This window comes from Pholcus phalangioides, unplaced genomic scaffold, assembly GCF_987345545.1.
Source record: "Pholcus phalangioides strain wild (caught in Gottingen) unplaced genomic scaffold, Ppha-v1.0 ptg000015l_1, whole genome shotgun sequence".
Lineage (NCBI taxonomy): Eukaryota > Metazoa > Arthropoda > Arachnida > Araneae > Pholcidae > Pholcus > Pholcus phalangioides.
Window position 1 is genome coordinate 68,935,653 of NW_028301608.1, and position 20,597 is coordinate 68,956,249.

The 20,597-nt window shown below is 36.0% G+C and overlaps 1 protein-coding gene across 1 annotated transcript; it reads right to left on the minus strand.

Moving 5' to 3' along the window:
- Positions 1-3,677: 3,677 nt before the first annotated feature.
- On the minus strand, positions 3,678-20,146 carry LOC149076602 (putative U3 small nucleolar RNA-associated protein 11). Its single transcript, XM_089244226.1, has 8 exons — positions 19,988-20,146; positions 18,005-18,066; positions 17,484-17,586; positions 10,496-10,612; positions 9,342-9,435; positions 9,120-9,250; positions 8,900-9,010; positions 3,678-3,849 (listed from the first exon to the last, which is right to left on the minus strand). Exons 1-8 carry the CDS (start codon positions 20,045-20,047, stop codon positions 3,760-3,762), a joined length of 768 nt encoding a protein of 255 aa, XP_089100352.1. The 5' UTR covers positions 20,048-20,146; the 3' UTR covers positions 3,678-3,759.
- Positions 20,147-20,597: the final 451 nt, after the last annotated feature.

Below are 20,597 nucleotides of genomic sequence, written 5' to 3' on the forward strand. Positions count from 1 at the left end.
TCTGGTTTTTGATGCCATCTATTGACTGGTAAACATCAGAAAAAAAAATAAAACCCATTATATGGAACACAGCTGCTGCCATCTAATGCATAAACTGCATAAGATGCTTAGCAACTGCATAAGCCTTTATTACGGTTTAAGAACAGAATAATACGAAAAATAGCATTATGGCGTAAAGGAAGTAGATTAAGATTTCTAAAAATTGTAGAGGAATGAGGCTGACCCCGATTCAAAGTTTTGAAAACTCTTTTTTGTATTGAAAATAAAGGCAATAAATTAGTTTTATAATCACCACCCCATATAATTACACCATAATTTATAAGTGAATAAAACCAAGCATAGTAAAGGTCTTTTAAGAAATTAGCGGAAACTTTCTTACTTATATAATAAAAATTATATAAAACAAAACGGAGTTTTTTAAGTAGTTCATGAACATGAGATTTCCATTTTAAATTGCTGTCTACATTTAAACCCAAGTATTTAATACTATTTACTTCTTGAATTGGATCGCAATGACAATGAGGTTGAAAATCACAAGCGAGGGTATGAAATTTTAGATTAAGATGTAAATCAGATTGCATAAGATTGAAATTAACGTATTTTGTCTTCTGTAAATTTAATTTTAAATCATTAGCATAGAACCATTTTTGAATTAATATTAGATCGTGGTTAATATGATTCTTAAGTCTGTCAAGATCATCACACGAATACAATAAAACAGAATCATCGGCATAAGTGATCATGGAACCGTCAAATTCTAAATTACAAAGATCATTAATGAAAATCAGAAAAAGTAAAGGACCCAATATAGATCCTTGTGGGACTCCTCTATTTATATGGACATAATTACTGAAATTATCCTGTATTTTGACTCTTTGTTCTCTATTATATAAATATGAAGTGAACCAATTTAAAATATGACCCCGAATACCAGCTGAATTAAGTTTTTGAATGAGAATATAATGGTTCACATTGTCAAAAGCCTTTGAAATATCTAAAAATATTGCAACAGTAAATCTGTTCTTGTCAATGCCATTATAAATAAATTTCGAAAAGGCCAAAAGAGCATTTTCAGCACCTCGTCCCTTTAGAAAACCAAATTGGTTTTTAGCAAAAAAATTCACAGAATACAAAAAATTATATATTCTAATTGAAAGAATTTTTTCAATAAGTTTAGAAAAAATCGGTACAATTGAGATAGGCCTATAATTCAGCAGAGAATTTTTATCGCCAGCTTTAAAAACAGGAGTGATAGTGGCTCGTTTCAGTGACTTAGGAAATACAGTAAGTTGAAATGAGGTATCAATGAACTTTGTGATAAATGCGACATTATTTGCAGCAAACTCTTTAATCAAGTAAATATTAATTCCATCGTAATCATACGAATTAGTTTTAGAAAAAGAATTTAAAGTGCTATGTACCTCAAGATCGACTACATCAAAAGGCAAAGGATAATTTACACGAGTAATTTATGATATAGGAAGAAAAGGTCTGAACACACAACTGATTTTATGCTTATTTTCATTCTTAGCAGACAACCATTGGCCACGGGTTTTTTTTTCTTCAATTGCCACTATTTGGAAGCACATCAATGGTAGCATGCATCAGCAATATCATGAATGAATGCCAGAACTTATCCCGTTGCCGAGATCGCTTCCAGCCCAGCTTTGTGGCACTCCAGAACACTATTTTGTGTCAAATTTTTTTTTTTTACTTTTTTCCTGGACAATTGGGTACTGTCACAATTAACAAATTTTGTGATTTCAGATGGGGTGGGAGAAAAGTTTCTGGGTTTCTCGTTATCTACATGTCTGATGAATGTACCCATTAGGATGGAGGTATATTTTAAAAGCAATTAGGGCGGCCCCATGCCATCTCATCTGTTATCTTACACTTGCCATATATATACACAGGATATAAAAAAAAATTTTTTACTGTGAAATGTAAAACATCCATCAGAGCGAGTCATCTTGCTTAACACCTTATTGGTGAGCAAATGGGTTTGATAACTTGCAGACTAGATGCCAGCTGCAATATCATGAACGATTGGCTACAAATTAAGCAGGAGGCCATTTTCATTGATGTGGAAATTTGGATGGCCTTAACTGGTGGTGGAAAAATTCCTATATTACGGATTTGCTGCCATCTATGGTTCAGAGATGACACTAGTTGATAGTTTTTAGTTTGAAATAGATGACAGCATGTGTCCTATTTTTCTGTGATTCATCATTGCAGTTGTCGCATATCTGGCAGCAAGAGCTGTAGTACAGTAGACTCTCGGTAACTCGACACCTATTATTCCCTTGGTTGGCACAATACTAATTTCAATGTAGGGAAACCTCTCTAACCCGACACATGTTTGGCTTAACTCCGCTTAAGTCGACTACGATTTTTGTCCCTTTACTACGACTGGTTTTTACAATTGCCCGTGTGTTACCATTATAAGAATTTTTGACGTTGTCCGTGGGTACTTCGATAATCCTTTGTTCTATATGATGGGTCCCTTTTTTGCGCTATGGAGGGGGCGTGTATGTGAAGAATGAATGTTTGAAGCCTCTTGGCCGGCCTATCATTTTAGTGGCGTTTCCAAGTCTTTCATTTTTTTCATGACCAAAAGAAGTGTAGATGATCCCTAAAGTGTGGTGTGAAATTGTCAACATCCAATATTGATAAAAATCTTATCGTGTTTTGATATTGTCTGTTGCGGAGAATGTTTTTGGCCCGACTCGGTTTTACGATTTCTTGGAAAAGGAGTACAAGAAAAAGCTAAAACCTGATTAGACACTGAATATGTCATTTGGTTATCATTGTGAATATCGACGGCCGTGAATGCAATAGCTCTAAAACCTCTAGATGTAATACGTCACTTCCTACGCAGTCAGGAAAAAGCCGAACAATCGCGGTATAAACTGAATAGTGTAGAAAATTTTTTGTTTTCTCTTCGGTCAGAAAAACAAGCAAATGTACTTGATTATTTTTCATGAGGTAAATTTTTTTATATGTTTTGATTCTATTTTGAAACAACCCCCGAATTAAAATTAATGAGAATTAGCATTTTATTTAATACTATTGTTAGAATGTACATAATTACGTACACAAAAACGATAGGACAAAAATTTAGAGTGAAACCCCGTTAACTCGACATCCGCTTAAGTCGACATGTTTGTTTGGGGTGTCGAGTTACCAAGAGTCTACTGTATTACTACATGGACTTAAAATTACATCAATGTCCATATTTCTCAGAGAAACTAGAATTTGGGATAAACATGGGAAAACATGAGCAACTGCCATAAAAAACGATGCCGAAGGTGAACAAAACTGCTAATTACAACAAAAATCTCTGGCAAAGCGCCCACATGCGGCGATCGATTTGAAAGTCTGAGGACACGTTGATGTCGATACATAGGCCTATGAACACACAATAGGTCACCCGTACACATCTTTGATGTCACTTCTGTCCATGTGCACATTTGAAGTCAAAATGGCAAATCCCTTCTGCCTAATTGAACACAGAGAAGACGAATTCCAGCCCATCTCGTGAATGTAACATATTTACCTTATACACAAAAAAAAATATGCAATTCATCTTCCCTACTAGATTCATTCAGAATTTTAACACATCACATTTTGCGCGAACGCAGCAAATAGGATACATTTTATAATTAAGTAAAAAAAAATGAAATCGTAAAATATTTTATTTACAACAAACTTTTGCTGAAACAGTATTTGACAATACAATTTTTTTTACAATGTCCGCTCTCATCGTTTTCTTTCTTTTCTCCATACATAAACAGGAGGAGCCGTTTTCGTCCCTTCTTTGACTATCCTCAGCGGAGGTTGTTTTTTATTCTATGAAATATAAATATATATATAGCCAAACTCTCGCTCTCTTATAACGAACACAGATATTAAAAATTTTTACATATAAAAGTTTTTCTGTATCCCATGAATTTCATATTGCTTGTCCTTGCTATCTTGATTGCTTGTAACTAGAGCTCGGATTTCTATGCCTCTGCATATTTTTTTGCATATTTCACTATTTTTTACAGTATTATGAGCATATTTTTCAAATTTCAAGGCATATTTCATGATTTTCGATAGTAAATTTTTTCCTTGTTATCCCAATCTCCCTTCAGACTAGTTTTTTGCGGTTCCTGTCTGATGAGAGCTCCTAGGGCTAGGATTTTTATGCACTAAAAATGGAACATCGTTGCTGATTCATAAAAATTCTGAGATCCAGGTTCTTCAACCAATCAGCAATGACACTGAATTGGCTAGGTATTTTAACCTATAGATGGCAGCACATTAATTCTGAATTTGTTAGGAAAAACTTGCTCAAAAGGGAAATTTTGGCTAGATGAGGCCAGTTAATAAAATGAACATTTTTGTTCACACAATAAGTAATGATTTAAAATAGTTTAGACTGCATCAACACTTCTCATCATCATATTATTTTACTAAAACTAATGTAATTTGAGATAGGAATTGAATATTTTGTTTTATAGGGCATAGTTACAGTTTTTAAGAGCATAAATGCACATTTTATAGAGCATTTTTTAAAAGTTTTTATAGCATAAAAATCATAGCCCTACTTATAACGAACGCAGATTTCAGCAAAGTATGTCTATAATGCATTTCTGATTTTTAAATATGGAAATCATCATGAATTTCTTTATCTTATCTAAATATTTTTATCGGTAAACTTATCTTTCTGCAATTGATAATATTTTCTTTCTTGGAAGACATTCTGTTAGGGCTGTTTTCGGTCCTGTAAAACCCTATTTTGCTTCTTTTTTTCTACTTTTCTCTGTTAAAACTTTTTTTTTTTTTTTTTTTGCAGAAAACCTCATTAGGAAGAAAGGATGGAGGTTATTTATTCCCAAGACTGTAATCCCAGAACAACCTTTAGAGCACATTTGCCATTCTCAAGATATATTCTTAATGTGATTTCATTCTCTTTCTTGTGATGATTTCATCTTGTGCAAATTAATTTTTGGAATGTCTAAATGCAAAAAACGCTACTCATTGCTTCAAACATTGATCTATATAGTTGGTTGAAAGCCAAAAAAGAAAAGAAAGTGGGGTTTATAAAAAAAAAACTTGGGATTAGCCAAAGTTTGGTATTCTATTTTTGAATGATTCGAAAAAACAAGACAAGAAAAAATTTTCCAGTGTCTGTGCTCTTACTAAAAGAAAAGACATTACATTTTGCACGCTTATTTGGCGAAAATGAATCAAATGCAAAAATCTGATATTCAAAGCCCATAAAAAATATCCAGGAAAAAAAAGAAGAATGATTTGAGAAAAGAAGCAATGATTGGCACATATTTTTGTTGATGTATTAAATTGTACGTGAGAATTCAATTATATTTTCATCTTTATTAAAATATATTTTAATCTATTCATTTTAAGAATGCTCAGATTACTGAAAAATATGTATGTTTAATTTTGCTCAATCACATTTTTCAAGCCAGTACAAATACACTGAATTATGCATACAACGAATAGTTTCACTGTTTTACGTGACTTCGTTGTAAGTGGGTCCGACAATGTATATAAACACACACACATATATCGAAACCTTTCTCTTTACTATCAAGGTACAAAATAATCAATTGTCTTGTAGTTTTGTAATTAGGGCTTTATAACATAGTAAGATCTCTGTATAACGTTAATCTTATAGTTCCTGCCAACAAATTGGAGTCGTTATTAAAGCACCCCACATATGAAGTCATTTTTATTTGGTCCTGGGAGAGAGGAGGCATTCAGGGCCACATCTACAGGAGGCCGCTGTGTTTACTCCTTTTCATGGGTACTGGCATAGAGTGACGGAGTAAATTTTTTTATTTTCTAGTTGTGGTTCTGGTGACATTATAACAGGTCTGACCATATATTACCTTGCTTTTTGAAGATGTTTTTTCTTCAATTAAGTGTTTTTAGAACAAAACAGGTTCTGCACTATATTAAAGTTTTAGGGAATGAAACACACACACGCCAGCTTCCAAAGAACGTTTCAATAAAAGAAATTACAAATAATAAAAGCATATCTCAATTTTATAGAAAAATAAATAGATAGGAATTTTTCTCATATTCAAATCCCAAACTGTGGCAATGGTGCACACGCTACTGTACAGTCGAGTGGGCATCGAGCTGGACTCCCATTATGAGGATCCGGGTTCAAACCCTGTTGGCGGCACAGTGGTGGTCGGCTGAAGTTGGTTTTCTAACTTTGAGGGGTGAATGTGAGTCGGTCTCCCATTTCAGAAAGTGTATAATGTGAAAATTCATTTACCATTTTCACTTCAAAATATGGAACACGGATGGCTGCACCAGCAGAAACACAAAACAAGCACAACTGAGAACATAAATATATAAAGGGCCACATATACAACTCAAAACATGCATTCTGGCATGTACCGATTTGTTCCCAAAGAGATTTGATTCTCAAAGTGTTTGTCTCAGCTTATAGGGGGCATAGCCAACCTTTCTCAGGGAGCATGAAGGTGAGCTAGCAATATTGATGCGTTGTTTGTGCTTGTTCAGAGCTTCAAAGTGGTTCTTCCATGAACGCACAATACCTACTAAACTGTTATTGGAAGCCCTGGATAAATAATGACCAGGGCAAAGTTGTCAAAAGTTTTGAGAACCACTGACCTAAAGGTCCGCTCCCCCTCCCACATCAATCAAATAATTTTATAAAAGAAAATAGATGTCTTACACACTGCCTACTAAACTTCGCATAACTTGGTCTATTGCAATTGGGTAATTTACTACCATTTTACCGCCTTGCAGGAATAAATGCATTATGCCAGAAATGTGAGCGTACCTAGCAGTTGCAGTCTTTATGCACATTCTAGCCCTAGAATACTAACTAAATTAAAAACTGTATGTTAACTGCCTATACGTATATATTTCTGAGATGCAGAGTTAGTATTCTAGGGTTATTGCTGTTTGTGGTGCTGCCATCTATATTTTAAAGTATGAGTGGAATTTAATGTGATTGTGTATTAATTCAGCTTTTGGCCAAGCAAAAACCAAAATATTCAAAGGCGCGTGGATGATCAGTAGTTAACAATGCAAAATCCTATATTCGATTTTATATTAATACTAGCTGATACCCAGCGACGTTGCCCGCCCCGTAAAAAATTTATATATGAATAGCTTATTAATTATTTCTTAATCAAAATATTTCTGCATTAAGTAAGAAAAAATTACTTTCATTTTTTAATTAATTTTAATTATTTTAATTTTATGATTATTAATAATATAATTTTAATTAAAAACTTCGGGCAATCGTTTGTGGATACACAATATTTTTGTTTGTCCATCTGGTGTGTAGATGTACAAATTTTTAGGATTACCAACACGCGAACAGGCGACGTAAAGCTGTCCGTGTGAAAAACAGGGCTCAAGTAGGTTGATACCTGCCACTACTAACAACTGGCCTTGCGCTCTGTTGATTGTCATGGCAAAAGCTAAACGAATCGGGAACTGTAATCGCTTGAAAGTGAATGGCATTTCTTCGGTGATAATTGGGGTACGTGGAATGAAGACGTCTTCTCCTTTGGCACATCCAATTAGTAGAATCGTTGCTTCGATGATGTAATTGTGCAATTTCTTCACGCAGAGTCTGGTGCCATTGCAGAATTTCGGTGTCTCCAAATTTCTTGAAAGCATTATAGGTGCTCCGACTTTGAGGGTCAAATTGTGTGGTGGCACACCCGGAATATCCAAAGAGTTCAGAAATTCTGCAGGATACATAATTGTCTGCGCTGTGTCAGTGCCAACCGATTTGTAAGATGTGGAGTCTCCCGGAAAAATTTTTTGGATTTTTTCGTTGATCTTGTTCACACTGTCATTTTTCGGTGCCAGAATGTCTCTCTCACAAAACCACACATGGTTTCAGTGCTTTTGTTGAATGTTTGGGAAGGCTTTGTCTGCAAGTTCTAGAACCGAATTTAATAACTGGCAAAATCCATTTGGGAACGTAATCGGTCCAGTGCTTGGGTCTACTGGTTGATCAACTGATGTGAAAATGATAGCAGTGCTGAGTCATTTTGCAGTTGAACTCGCATGTTAGTGGATAATGATAATTTTTCAACTTCGTGCCAGAGTGTTGATGATTTGAGGCAAGCAATGAGTTCATCAGCTGGCGTTAAACATTTTTATTCCCAATTTTGCCGTCGTAGTTGTTGTCCTCTGTTGTTAGCGACGTCATACGTCCAACTTGTGCAGCGAATATTCAAACACCTTTTAAGCATTTTTTAAATTGAAACTATACCTCTACGATGGGCTGTTGATGAGATAAAGGCCGCATTAGCACTTACAGGATACCCTGTATATAGGCAAGCAGAAATAAACGGCGCTCTTCCCGGGTTTTCTTCAATTACTGGGAGGATTGGAAAAGTGACAAACCGTTATAAAGGAATAAACTGTTATAATAACAGAATTAAAGGTGTGACAAACCATTGTAAAGGCATATGTTCCCGTCTGAAACGCATTGTTGGAAACCACGGTAACCAAAGTAAACGTTCCGAAAGTGATTGTTGAGGCCCCAAAACCATTGTTGCGCGACAGTTTTTTGTCCATTTCGGGCATTTGCCCAGCTCTGACGAACTTTTAAAGTAGCCTACGGTTCAATCCCGGACCTGTTTGGTATATATGCAAAATCTGGCGACGATCGGTCTAAAACTGTAGATTTGTATAAAGAGCATACATACATACATACATACATACATACTTTCACATTTATATATAAGATATCCACTTAATTTTTTATGGCACTGCAAAGGTACCCCAATGTATATTCTATTCTATTAAATGCACAAAAGAAAAAAGAAACCACAGCGAACACAAATGATATTTTTAAGGGGCTAACGTAATTAAGAGGCATGAATACCATGAGTTTCTTCTTGACATCCAGTTTTTGGCCAACAATATTCAGTTCCCGTTCCCTTTCGATTCGCTTTGACAATTGCCTGTATTGCTGATAGACCTGCTTTTGAATATCCTAAAGAAAATTGTATTAAAATATATATTTATATTGTGGTTGGAAGCAAAAGGAAAAATACCATGTCATCCTAAACATAAACATTAAAATATGTGCAGATAGTGCTCACGTGGACGCATTCCTCATCAAGAGCACCTTTGAGTTGTAGTTTTTTCAAAGTATCGATTCTCGGTCTGTTGTAAGATCTCTCCAGCATGGAAGGATGAGTGTCGAGATGAGTGGCGACATCAAATTTCTTCACTGGAATGGGATTTCATTTATTTTTAATCGTGATTAACAATTGACAAATTACTGAGTATAATAATAGTATGTAATGCAAAATGTTACCCACTTTCTGATTTCGAGTCAACGAAGAAGGTGTGGCTATTCTGTGGTTTTTCATCAGCATTCAGCAAGTGTAAATTGGATTTTAATTTTTCAATTTTCTGCAGCAGGGGAAGGAAAGAAGAGCAATCGGTCAAAAATTTTAAAAAATTGCAAATAATTTTGCTCTTAAAAAAAATCAGGCAATTGTTTTTAAAGAGAGATAAAATATTTTTCTAGTTCAAAAATAGCATAGTACAGTTGATGTTCGTTCCAACGACCGGTACGATAAGTCCTAAATGTTTTCATATAACTACAGTCAAACCCATTATAGTGCTGATGTTGTGTCAACCCCACTTATTGTAAAGTAAAATTTCCAGCAAACAACCCTTCAATTTCTACGAATTACACGTTACACTGTGATTCAATATAGCTTCATACTCGTTACAGTGCCAAAATTCTACAAAATAAATAGTGGCGTTAAATCAGGGTTTGACTGTACTATCCCCATATCGTACCCCTCATGGTAGAGGCACGAATGTACAAATTCCCCCCCCCCCTCCTTTTAAAAATCAGCTGGTTGGATACTTTATTTTGCGAAGCTTTGCCTATGTAGAGTGAACATCGATAGTAAACATTCAAATGTCATTTGCCCCCAAGGACACATTGCACATTCCTGCTTCTAACATGAGGGGGACAATATGTTTTATTTTTGATATAACATCACAATTTTTGACATAATGATAAGGGTTTCAAGCATTAGTTTCCTCTAACTGAAAATCCCCCCCTCCATATTTTCTGCTGTTTTTAATAACTTAGTCGTTATTAAAGATAAATTTGTAAGTCTATTGTAATCCACCAATACTATACATATTTGCATGCATAGGATGTGTATGAGATAAGATAATTATAATTCAAAAATATTATATGATTTACTATGTTTGACACTTTAACAAGTTGCTATTAGCACTTTAACAGTTAAATTTCACAAAAGATATGATTCCAACACACCTGTCTCTCTGGAATCAAAACAGTATTGAATTGCTCAATGGCAATAAAGTGCAACGTAAAGCGAGATGATTATATATATATTCATAAGAGCACTTAATTATCAGCATTCTTTTGAACATGTGAATTGAAATTCAATAAAATGATTCAATTATGGAATTTAAAGAGAATCACCTTGAGCTCTGTACTCCTCTTGAACATAACGTATCTGATATCTTGGGTGTTCATGAGTTTCATTTGTGCTTCTGTATTTTCATCTGCCGGTTTTTCTTTCTCATAATGAAGCCCATCCTACACACACACACACAAAAGCCATAAAAATACTCTTAATTGAAGCACATAGGTCTACATACAATAAAAGTGACAAATTATAACAATAATGTGGCGCATTAAGTAAGAATAACAATCTCATCATATACAAATACAGTCAAACCTGGTTAATTCAAAGTCCAACATCAATGGAAAAAGTTTGAATTATCCGATTAATCTATCCTAGATCCGTAAACTGACTATGAATTGCAGCTTAACCATCAGCATTCACATAGGATTATAATTAATCACTGGTTATAATAATTTTATCATCAGTTGCGAAAGTTTCCTAAATTTTAACAACTTATAATAATTGATCTTAGCTATTATTCCGGAATCAGCATCATCAGAATTTCTTGAGCATGCTGAAAGCCGGGTCTAGGTCAATTCGTCGCGATCAACTTGTCGCACGACAATTCGTCGCAATCAATTTGTCGCAGCGTCAATTCGTCGTGCTACAAACTCGTCGCGGTACAAATTTGTCGCAGAGTCAGTTCGTCGCGGTACAAATTTGTCGCAGAGTCAGTTCGTCGCGGTGAAAATTTGTCGCAGACTCATTTCGTCGCGGTACAAATTTGTCGCAGAGTCAGTTCGTCGCGGTACAAATTTGTCGCAGAATCAGTTCGTCGCGGTACAAATTTGTCGCAGAGTCAGTACGCCGATCAAATAAATTTTCAAAATTAAATTTTCACCGTATAAGCCGCACTCCCGCTTTCTGGCGGGATCTCCATTTCTCGCAGCGAGGGGCGTTGGGCGAACACACCAAGATGATAAATTACGATAAAATAAATTTTCAAAATTAAATTTTCACCGTATAAGCCGCACTCCCGCTTTCTGGCGGGAACTCCATTTCTCACAGCGAGTGGCGTTGGGCGAACACACCAAGATGATAAATTACGATAAAATAAATTTTCAAAATTAAATTTTCACCGTATAAGCCGCACTCCCGCTTTCTGGCGGGATCTCCATTTCTCGCAGCGAGTGGCGTTGGGCGAACACACCAAGATGATAAATTACGATAAAATAAATTTTCAAAATTAAATTTTCACCGTATAAGCCGCACTCCCGCTTTCTGGCGGGATCTCCATTTCTCACAGCGAGTGGCGTTGGGCGAACACACCAAGATGATAAATTACGATAAAATAAATTTTCAAAATTAAATTTTCACCGTATAAGCCGCACTCCCGCTTTCTGGCGGGATCTCCATTTCTCGCAGCGAGTGGCGTTGGGCGAACACACCAAGATGATAAATTACGATAAAATAAATTTTCAAAATTAAATTTTCACCGTATAAGCCGCACTCCCGCTTTCTGGCGGGATCTCCATTTCTCACAGCGAGTGGCGTTGGGCGAACACACCAAGATGATAAATTACGATAAAATAAATTTTCAAAATTAAATTTTCACCGTATAAGCCGCACTCCCGCTTTCTGGCGGGATCTCCATTTCTCGCAGCGAGGGGTGTTGCGGGAACACACCAAGATGATAAATTAGGATCAATGCCCATCCCAAAGCACAATTTGCCTAAGGGGTCATTCAAGTATTACGTCAGGATCGGGGAGGGAGTTTCGGATTTGTTGACTTTTGATGGCGGGGGGGGGGGGGGGGTTGAAGGTCGCTTACGTCATCAACCACCCCTTTTTGAAGATATGAAATATTCTAAGCTTCTGGTGAAATTTTGCTGACGGGGGAGGGGATGGGGGTCAGTGTTTTGCTGATTTTTGCTGACAAGGGGGAGGGGGTCAAAAATGGCTGAAAATCTGCTCACGTAATACTTGAATGGCCCTAATTCACTATTGAATATGTATCTGCCATGTAGGGAATACATCTTTGAGGAATTTTTTACCGACAATATATCTAAGGCTAGCATTACACTATGAAAGTGTTCTAAAAGTCCTTTTATAAAACTTGAAAAATTCAACCAATAAGATTATCGGTTGCATTTGCTCGAATGTAACCTATGAACTTTATTGGTTGGATTTTTTGAGTTTTTAACTTGAGCAACTTATCCGGTGCAAATTAAATTTTGAAAATGTATGTGATCGCAATTTATCATCTCGGTGTGCGCCCCAACTCCCCTCGCTACGAGTAATGCAAATCTCGAGAGAAAGCGACAAGTGTGGCTTATCCGGTGAAAATGAAATATTAATTAAATTAAATTATTAATTATTTCAGGTTCTTGTGGAGATACTGTAGTGGTTAATGTTGGTGGGAGTCTCGATTCCACATGGGACAGATACAAGTTTACACTTAAAGACAGCCTCCGCTGTACTGTAATTTGGGGAATATCATAAACACCGACATTTTTTTACAGAATTTTAAAATTTTATCATAGAAAAAATGATTTTTTTAACATTTACAATAATTAAATAATAAAACATTAATATCAATTGTAATTTTAATTTCGATGTAATTTCGATGATTTTTTTCGAAATGACAAAAAAAAAAATTTAGTAAACTGTGTGCATTTCTTGATGGAAAAAAACTTTTCTTCATGTTTATTTTTTCACGTATGAGACAAAAAAACCTACATACAGATCGCGTGACGAGTTGACTCTGCGATAAATTGACGTCCCGACGAATTGGTTACACGACAAATTGTCACTGCGACGAATTTGTACCGCGACGAATTGGCTCTGCGACGAATTTGTACCGCGACGAATTGGCTCTGCGACGAATTTGTACCGCGACGAATTTGTATCGCGACGAATTTGTACCGCGACGAATTTGTATCGCGACGAATTGGCTCTGCGACGAATTTGTACCGCGACGAATTGGCACTGCGACAAATTGATGCGCGACGAGTTGAGCGCGACAAGTTGATTGCGACAAATTGACCGGCTACGCTGAAAGCCTGATTTATGGAAACACTCCATGATCATTCATTATGAAACTGTTTCCCAAATTTCGCTTATCATTCTTATGCTATCAGGAAAATAATATTTTCATTAATACAATTTGTACTTTCCAATAGTTTCCATACTCTTAATGACTATAAAAAGATTCAGATTTTAAATGGTACACATGTTCGGTACATCAAGTGGCATGCATTCTCTGTGCACTCCAGCTGAACAATGTTAAAATGGGTAATAAATTATCAAAGAAAGAGCACAGAAAAACACAATATTCAAAACTTTTTGAAAATTTGTTGTAAAAACAACCCAATCAAAGACTGACGACTTCTTGTAGAATTTTTTCCAAACCAAATTTGCTCATACAAAGATCATGATTTCTTTTCCCCTCGAACTTTGAAGCATCCAAAACATTTGAAAAAATTTTGAATTAAACAAGAGAAATGTTAACATTAAATTAGACAAAAGACTCAAGGGGAGTTCGTAAATGTTTGAATTATCCAAAATTCAAATTAAACAAGTTCTACTTTATTTAAAAAACGTAACTAGTTTAACGTTATCATATGATGCTGTGACTGCTTTTAAATGCTGTGGCTTTTTGTTCCAGCGAAATTCTACAGATAATATTTCGATACACAGAGAAACCTTCATGTGAAATTGAATCTGTCCAAACAATATGTGGAAAAATATTGTTTGGAATTTACTCTCTCCTCACGATACATCATCATTTTTTAGTACGATGAATCCTGATATTCTTTGAAGAGATATTGGAAACACTACAATAGTATTTTTTCTTATATCTCACTCAAATTTGCCTTTTCAATATAATAATATAATGACATTGGTATTTTAAACCATCTGCCACCAAAACTAGGGTTACCAGATATCCTCTTTTTCGATGTCATTTCAACCGTCCTCCTATGTTTTAGAAAATTCACCTTTTCGTCCTCCTTTTCAGATTTTCATGATTTTTTTTTTTCCGAGTAAATCCCCCCCCCCCCCCCCACTTGGAAGCATAATCATTCATATGAATTGTTTGTATGCATGGGGTTTTTTTCACACATGTTTACACACTTTAACTGATTGCTATCAAAATTCCCAGAACCCAAGATGCACTGCAAGCAATGCAGCAGGTGCTATTCTAACCATGGCCCAGCTTGTTCTAGGACAGTGATTCTCAACCTTTTGCAGCCCACAGCTCAGTTGATTTTTTTGTATGGCCTGGTCATACACATGACTAATGGGGAAGAATTAGATTGCGAATAATTCACAGCCCAGTGGTCAAGAAACACTGTTGTAAGGAAATTGTAGGATAATATGAAAAAAAAGAAACAGTCTGAAAAACAACTCTGAAAGATGAAAACCACAATATCCACTTCGAGAATACCATTGTTTCGCCATTTACAACTAATGCTGTGTACTGAAGGAAGAGGGATTTGGTGGGGGTGTTGCCTCTTCAATTCAGAAACAAAGAAAACAAGATGCAATAACACTCAATGCCGATTCCTAGCAGCAACATCTGTTGTGAAAATGAGGAAAAGCGGTTAAAAATGGTGCATTCGCAGGCGTCCTCCTATCTCAGTTTTTGAATCTGGTAATCCTATCAAAAACTGTTAATGAAGTTTCTACTTTCTATGTAAAATGCAAAAATGGTGCAATAAACCTATTTACAGAAACAAAACCCCTGACTGAATATTAACTAATTATAAATTTGAAAAAAAATCATTGTATATTCTGTTCGCTCTAACTTGGGTCCTGATGTAAATAAACCGCTGTACCAATTTTTGATATCACTCTGCATCCTTTATCTTTATTGGTTGTAATTTTACCCGCCCTTCATTATGTGTTCCAAACACGTGTTTTTTTTCCTCAAACGCGAGATTGTAAATTCGTTATGAAGAATTTTCCTGGAAATTTTTTTTTCACTGTTCTCCAAATTTTGTTGAAATAAAAACTGTTGATAACACTAATTAAAATAGAAAGAGGTATATATCTCCCAAAAAAAATTCGATAAGGTATTGTGTCGTTATCATGGCACTCAAGAGTTGGGATGACAGGGTTCCAGCCCGGACATTGCCTGCGACAATTCTTGTCATTTTTTTAATTTTTTACGCTAAAAGTTTACTATATAGAAGGGCTGTTGAAAGGTTGGTCTGAGAGCCCGCCAAAGATCACAGCCTGAGGGATCTTGCGGCAGGATGTGGGGCCATGGTCGTTACAAAAGTTTGTGCGAGTTGTTTATTATTTTACGGCAGATAGTGAGAAAAAATCCTCATTTTTTCTTATTACTTTTTTTCCTTCAGAATTTTACAATTTTATTTCTGCGCTAATTTACGCCGTATGATTTTCCTGGGACGGATATGATACCAATTATAACGTGAAACAAATTATGAGCAACATACCGTTGTGTTGCCGCTTTTTATTTTTCTTGCGGGTCTGTGTAACTAAATATTTCATAATAATCCACGGGCTGTAGAAGTTCCAATTTGATGAGAGAGTCATCCACATTATTTCGTTTCTTTACTTCAACCTGTTGTTGATATCCTGTTTTTTGGCAAGACAATTTCGGTTTTTTATCCGTGTGTAGGTTGCGAGCCATGACCCCAACATCCAGCAGCAGGAGCCCCTGGACTGGGATCTTTAATGGTCTCCCAGGCCAGGCCTTCTCACGGGATCTATAGTGTCTGTCATAATGAGGCTAACTGAATCAAAAATGAGCATTACTCTTTCAAACCAGATTTTCAAAACTTTACCTTCGTGTCTACGTGATAATCCTCAAACTTCTTTGGCTCGCCGCCTTCGATGAAACCAATATTACTTCCTCCCAACAAGCTGCTCAAGCAGAAGTGAGAATTCTTTTGAAATGCGTATATTCATCACGAACGATAAGTGACCCCCCCCCCCACCCGTATCCAGTGTACGTCAAAGCGTGTGGATGAGAAAAAAATCTTGTTGACAGAAACGTTGTTTATAGGGGCCCAGAGCAGCTGCAAAGAAATGAATTTTCAAATGGCTCTGCCAAACAAGATAGACACGCATATTTCATTTATGCCATCAAACGATAAAGAAGAAAGCTCTTTTTCTTGCAAGAACTCTTGAAGAAACAAGTGTATAATACCAAATCTGTTTGCAAATAGGAATAAGAATAATAAAAAAAATGAAACTTCAGTTTAAAAAGGGGACGGTAGCGTTTGAGTGAGAAAGGCGTATCCTGTCAACACCCACCCTGAAGACATAACAGCAAAAACGCTTTGACCGATCTTTAAAAAATATTTTTTCCCGTCTTCCAGATAACTTTGAAATAATATGGAATACATATTTAAAAAAAATAAAAATTATGAGGTATTTTATGGTATCAGGAAAAAACGACAAAGGACTATATTTGTGTGGGTGTTGCACAGTAAGAAAAGGTGAAATGTTCTTCAACCAATCATTTTGGGCATCGCACACATGCTTTTATTTACATCAGGACCCAAGTTAGAACGAACAGAGTATAGAGGGATTTATCGTAATATACTAAGTATCATTGTAGCAAGGTTTCATGGTACAGAGTGGTTATAAATAAACTGAACACAACACAGACCTATGCAACGCCTATTATGGTGGATGTATTTTATTGGAAATATGTAGGCTAATTGTAACTTGGTAAATGTAATATGTAGCTTGGTAAATATTTGATTTGGACCATAGGACAAGATAACTGCGATAAAAACATGCCATTTTTTCACCTGGTGGTCAAAAATTTAATTTTTCTTTTTTTATTGAATCTTTATTTTCCCCCATGGTCCAAATATCCTATAGACCAAGTTTCATCACAATACCTCCATCACAATGGGCACTACATACATCTGAGTACCATCAGTTTATTTATAACAACCCTTCCTAACAACCACTCACTGATATCATGCAAAAAAAAAACAAGATATCGTTCCATTGACATGACAAATTTTAGGTGTAACTCTTCAATGAAAGCTTGAACAAATTCACAGAAACGTTCTTTACCTTCATTTCAGAATTTATCATATGGAAATGGAATTCATTTGGATTTTTATTCAAAATTTTCTTCTGGAGTTTCTTCAGCCGATTTTTCTTTACTTCAAATGACCTGGAAAGAAAATAGGGCGTTTATTGAGTTCTCGTATTCCACACAATAGTCTTTAATATTCAAGATTATTAAGCATCCTTTCAAACAAAGCAAGTTACTGATTTATACAGTATTCACAATCACAGAAATATTTCTAAATACACTTTAAAATAATAAACTCGCCAAGCGTGAAACAGAGGATCGAAAAGGTAAACAACATCCAAGTTCCTGATTTATCTTTTCAAGAGATTTTAGTTATGAAAAAAATTAACCCGAAAAAGAGGACTCTGAGATATAATTACGGTGTACATCAGAGATATTTTTCATTTTAGTGAACAGTAAGCTTTTCATAGCGAGTGAGTTTTCCTTCAACCAAGGAAATCAAACACATATTCGGTGCACAAATGAAACTATAAAAGTAGATAAACACATTACTGACCTGGCTCTTTGCTTATAATCCTTTTTCTTCTCCAACAAACCCAAATGTCTGCGAACTTCAGGCTACAAAAGAAAAACTATATAATCCTTCAAACAAACTTCTTACATAGATCGTAATTTCAAATTTCAAATGTTTACACTGATAAATCCTTCCCTATATACAGCTTGATCTTCAAAATGTAGATCGGAAATTATTGGATATCATCCAGTTTTTCTATCGTCTCTCAGGTTGTAGCTTTAATATTTTCCTTTATTTAAACTAGTGTCCGGGTTTTACTCTGCTATGTGGGACGATGTCCCACCTTCTCTATCCCGAGAAGGAACAATTTCGGTGATCATCAGGTGACACAAAGTGAAGTTGCGAATGCTGCCAGCATCTACAACCTGGTAAATATTCTTAATTACACTAAACACCTGAATTCATGGTATCAATTCTCTGCTCTAACTTGAACTCTCATGCGTTTTTTTTAATAACCTCATGCCTTTCGGAGGCCATACCTTTTGCAGACCTCCTCTGCTCCTTTTCTTAAAAAGAATATCGCAGACAGGAGCAGCCTCAAATATTTTTGATATGGCCTTTTTTTCGGTTGCGGTTTTCCATAATCTCCCACATACAGGGATTCAATATAATGGTAACAGTTACTACGACTTTCGTCCCCAGAGCAGTTGCAAAACTCTGGGAATTTCTACAGAATGGTGTTTTCCTCTTATCTACATGACCCACAACTCATGTTAAACCACATGGTGTTAGAGTAATGGGCAAAATTTGCCTAGTCTTTTCCCTTATGGGACACCAAAGAATGATGATGATTATTCGGGTTTTATTTATGGCCCCTAATCGGTTTATTTTTATCCAGAGTTTTATTTTTAAACAACAACAAGGGTGGTTTATTTAAATGCATCTGGATGCCTTATGTTTTGATTATTATACTCAGTAATTATTATATGCTTGTTGGCTTTCGTTGTTTTTTATGCTGGCAATTTTTGTTTTGGTGCCCCGTAGTGTCTGTGCCTTCTTTGCGACTTTTTGTTCAGCTGTAGGACTTGCTTGGCACCGAAAATCGCCAAGGTGGACTGTATATCAAAGCTGTTCCCAGTTGCATTTCAGCGCCAATTCCCCCCCATGGTGTTAAATTGCTCCTGTTGGGCTGAGGTTTATCGACTTCAAACGCTGCGGAACTTACTTTTTCGATGAATTTTAACTTCAGATTTTCATGATTTTTTTTTGCAATTTGGTATTATTCATGTATCGTTCATTGAATTTTGTGTGGAGTATTCTGATTTATAACATGTGTGCATGATACAAGGATTTTTTTCCAATTTCTTGGATCATTGCTGTGCCACGGAGGCACAGGTAATTATGCCTTAGGTTCGAGGTCTTGGCACCCATATAAGGGTAGTTTAACTTCATTTTCACTTCTACTGTGAGTGTCCTATGCCATTTATGTCTGACCTCACACAGGTTTTTTTTGTAACTGTGAACAAATGCCCATAGGGTAGGGGGGGGGGCACATGTGAACATAATGTTTTTATCCCTGTTAACTTCATTAAAAAATTTCAAAAACAACACGAATAGTGCCTACGATTTCAGAGTAATTAATATTGAGTATTTCAGTTGTGAAGGTTTGTTTGTTTTAGGACATTCGCAGTTGGCAACTTCTCATCATGCTTTCCGGCACTCAACACCAAAGAAAAAAAAATCATCGCCTAAAGGGATTATACTGTAGCTCACAGTTTCCCAAAATTTTTATTCCCAACGCAAGCGTACTCATAGTATCCTGTTATAGCCGTAGCTTCTATCGCACCTCCCACTTGGAAAAATCCATCACCCACCAGGGGACGATATTGCTCACTTAGGGGAGGAAACACTGCTGTAGCTCGCTCCACCGCCAAAAAAAATAAATAAAAGGATTGTACTGTAGCAGCTGTATTTTGTCTATTCACACATTAGTTTGTATTTGATATCATTTTGAGTGGCGGGTACCTGATGTCGCTCGCGATGTTCTCGCTGACCGCTCTTCGCCGCTTTCTTCCACGATGACATCTCCTCCTTCACTCGAAATACAATATAATCGCGGAAAAAAACCACTACACGTGGAATGTGGCGAGTTCAGTTCAAATAACCACGAGCCAAAGAGAAAGAAGAACTCAGGGTATGAGTGGCATACAGCCATGACCATACATTCTGCTGTAATCGACGGGACATAAAGTTACCTTTCTGACGTCATTTCGAGCGTCCTCCTACATTTCGAAAAATTCACTTTTTTGTCCTTTTTTCAAGGTTAACGGAATTATTTTTAATATTTTCTAGGGAAATTTTTCTTTTCTGCACTTTGAAACATATATTTCTTCATCGATATATAGGTAAGGTGACCATACGTCCCGTAGTTCCCGGGACAGTCCCGGTATTTCCTGTTTTTTTGGCCGTCCCGATTTTTTGGCAAAAGTGTCCCGGTTTTTCCCGTATTTTACACTAAGCCTACTTGAATTTTTATTCTTTATTGAAGTCAAAGATTGACATTATTTTTCAACTCATAAATTATTTTATGATAATTACAACTATATATGAGAATATTAATCTCCCACATTTGCCT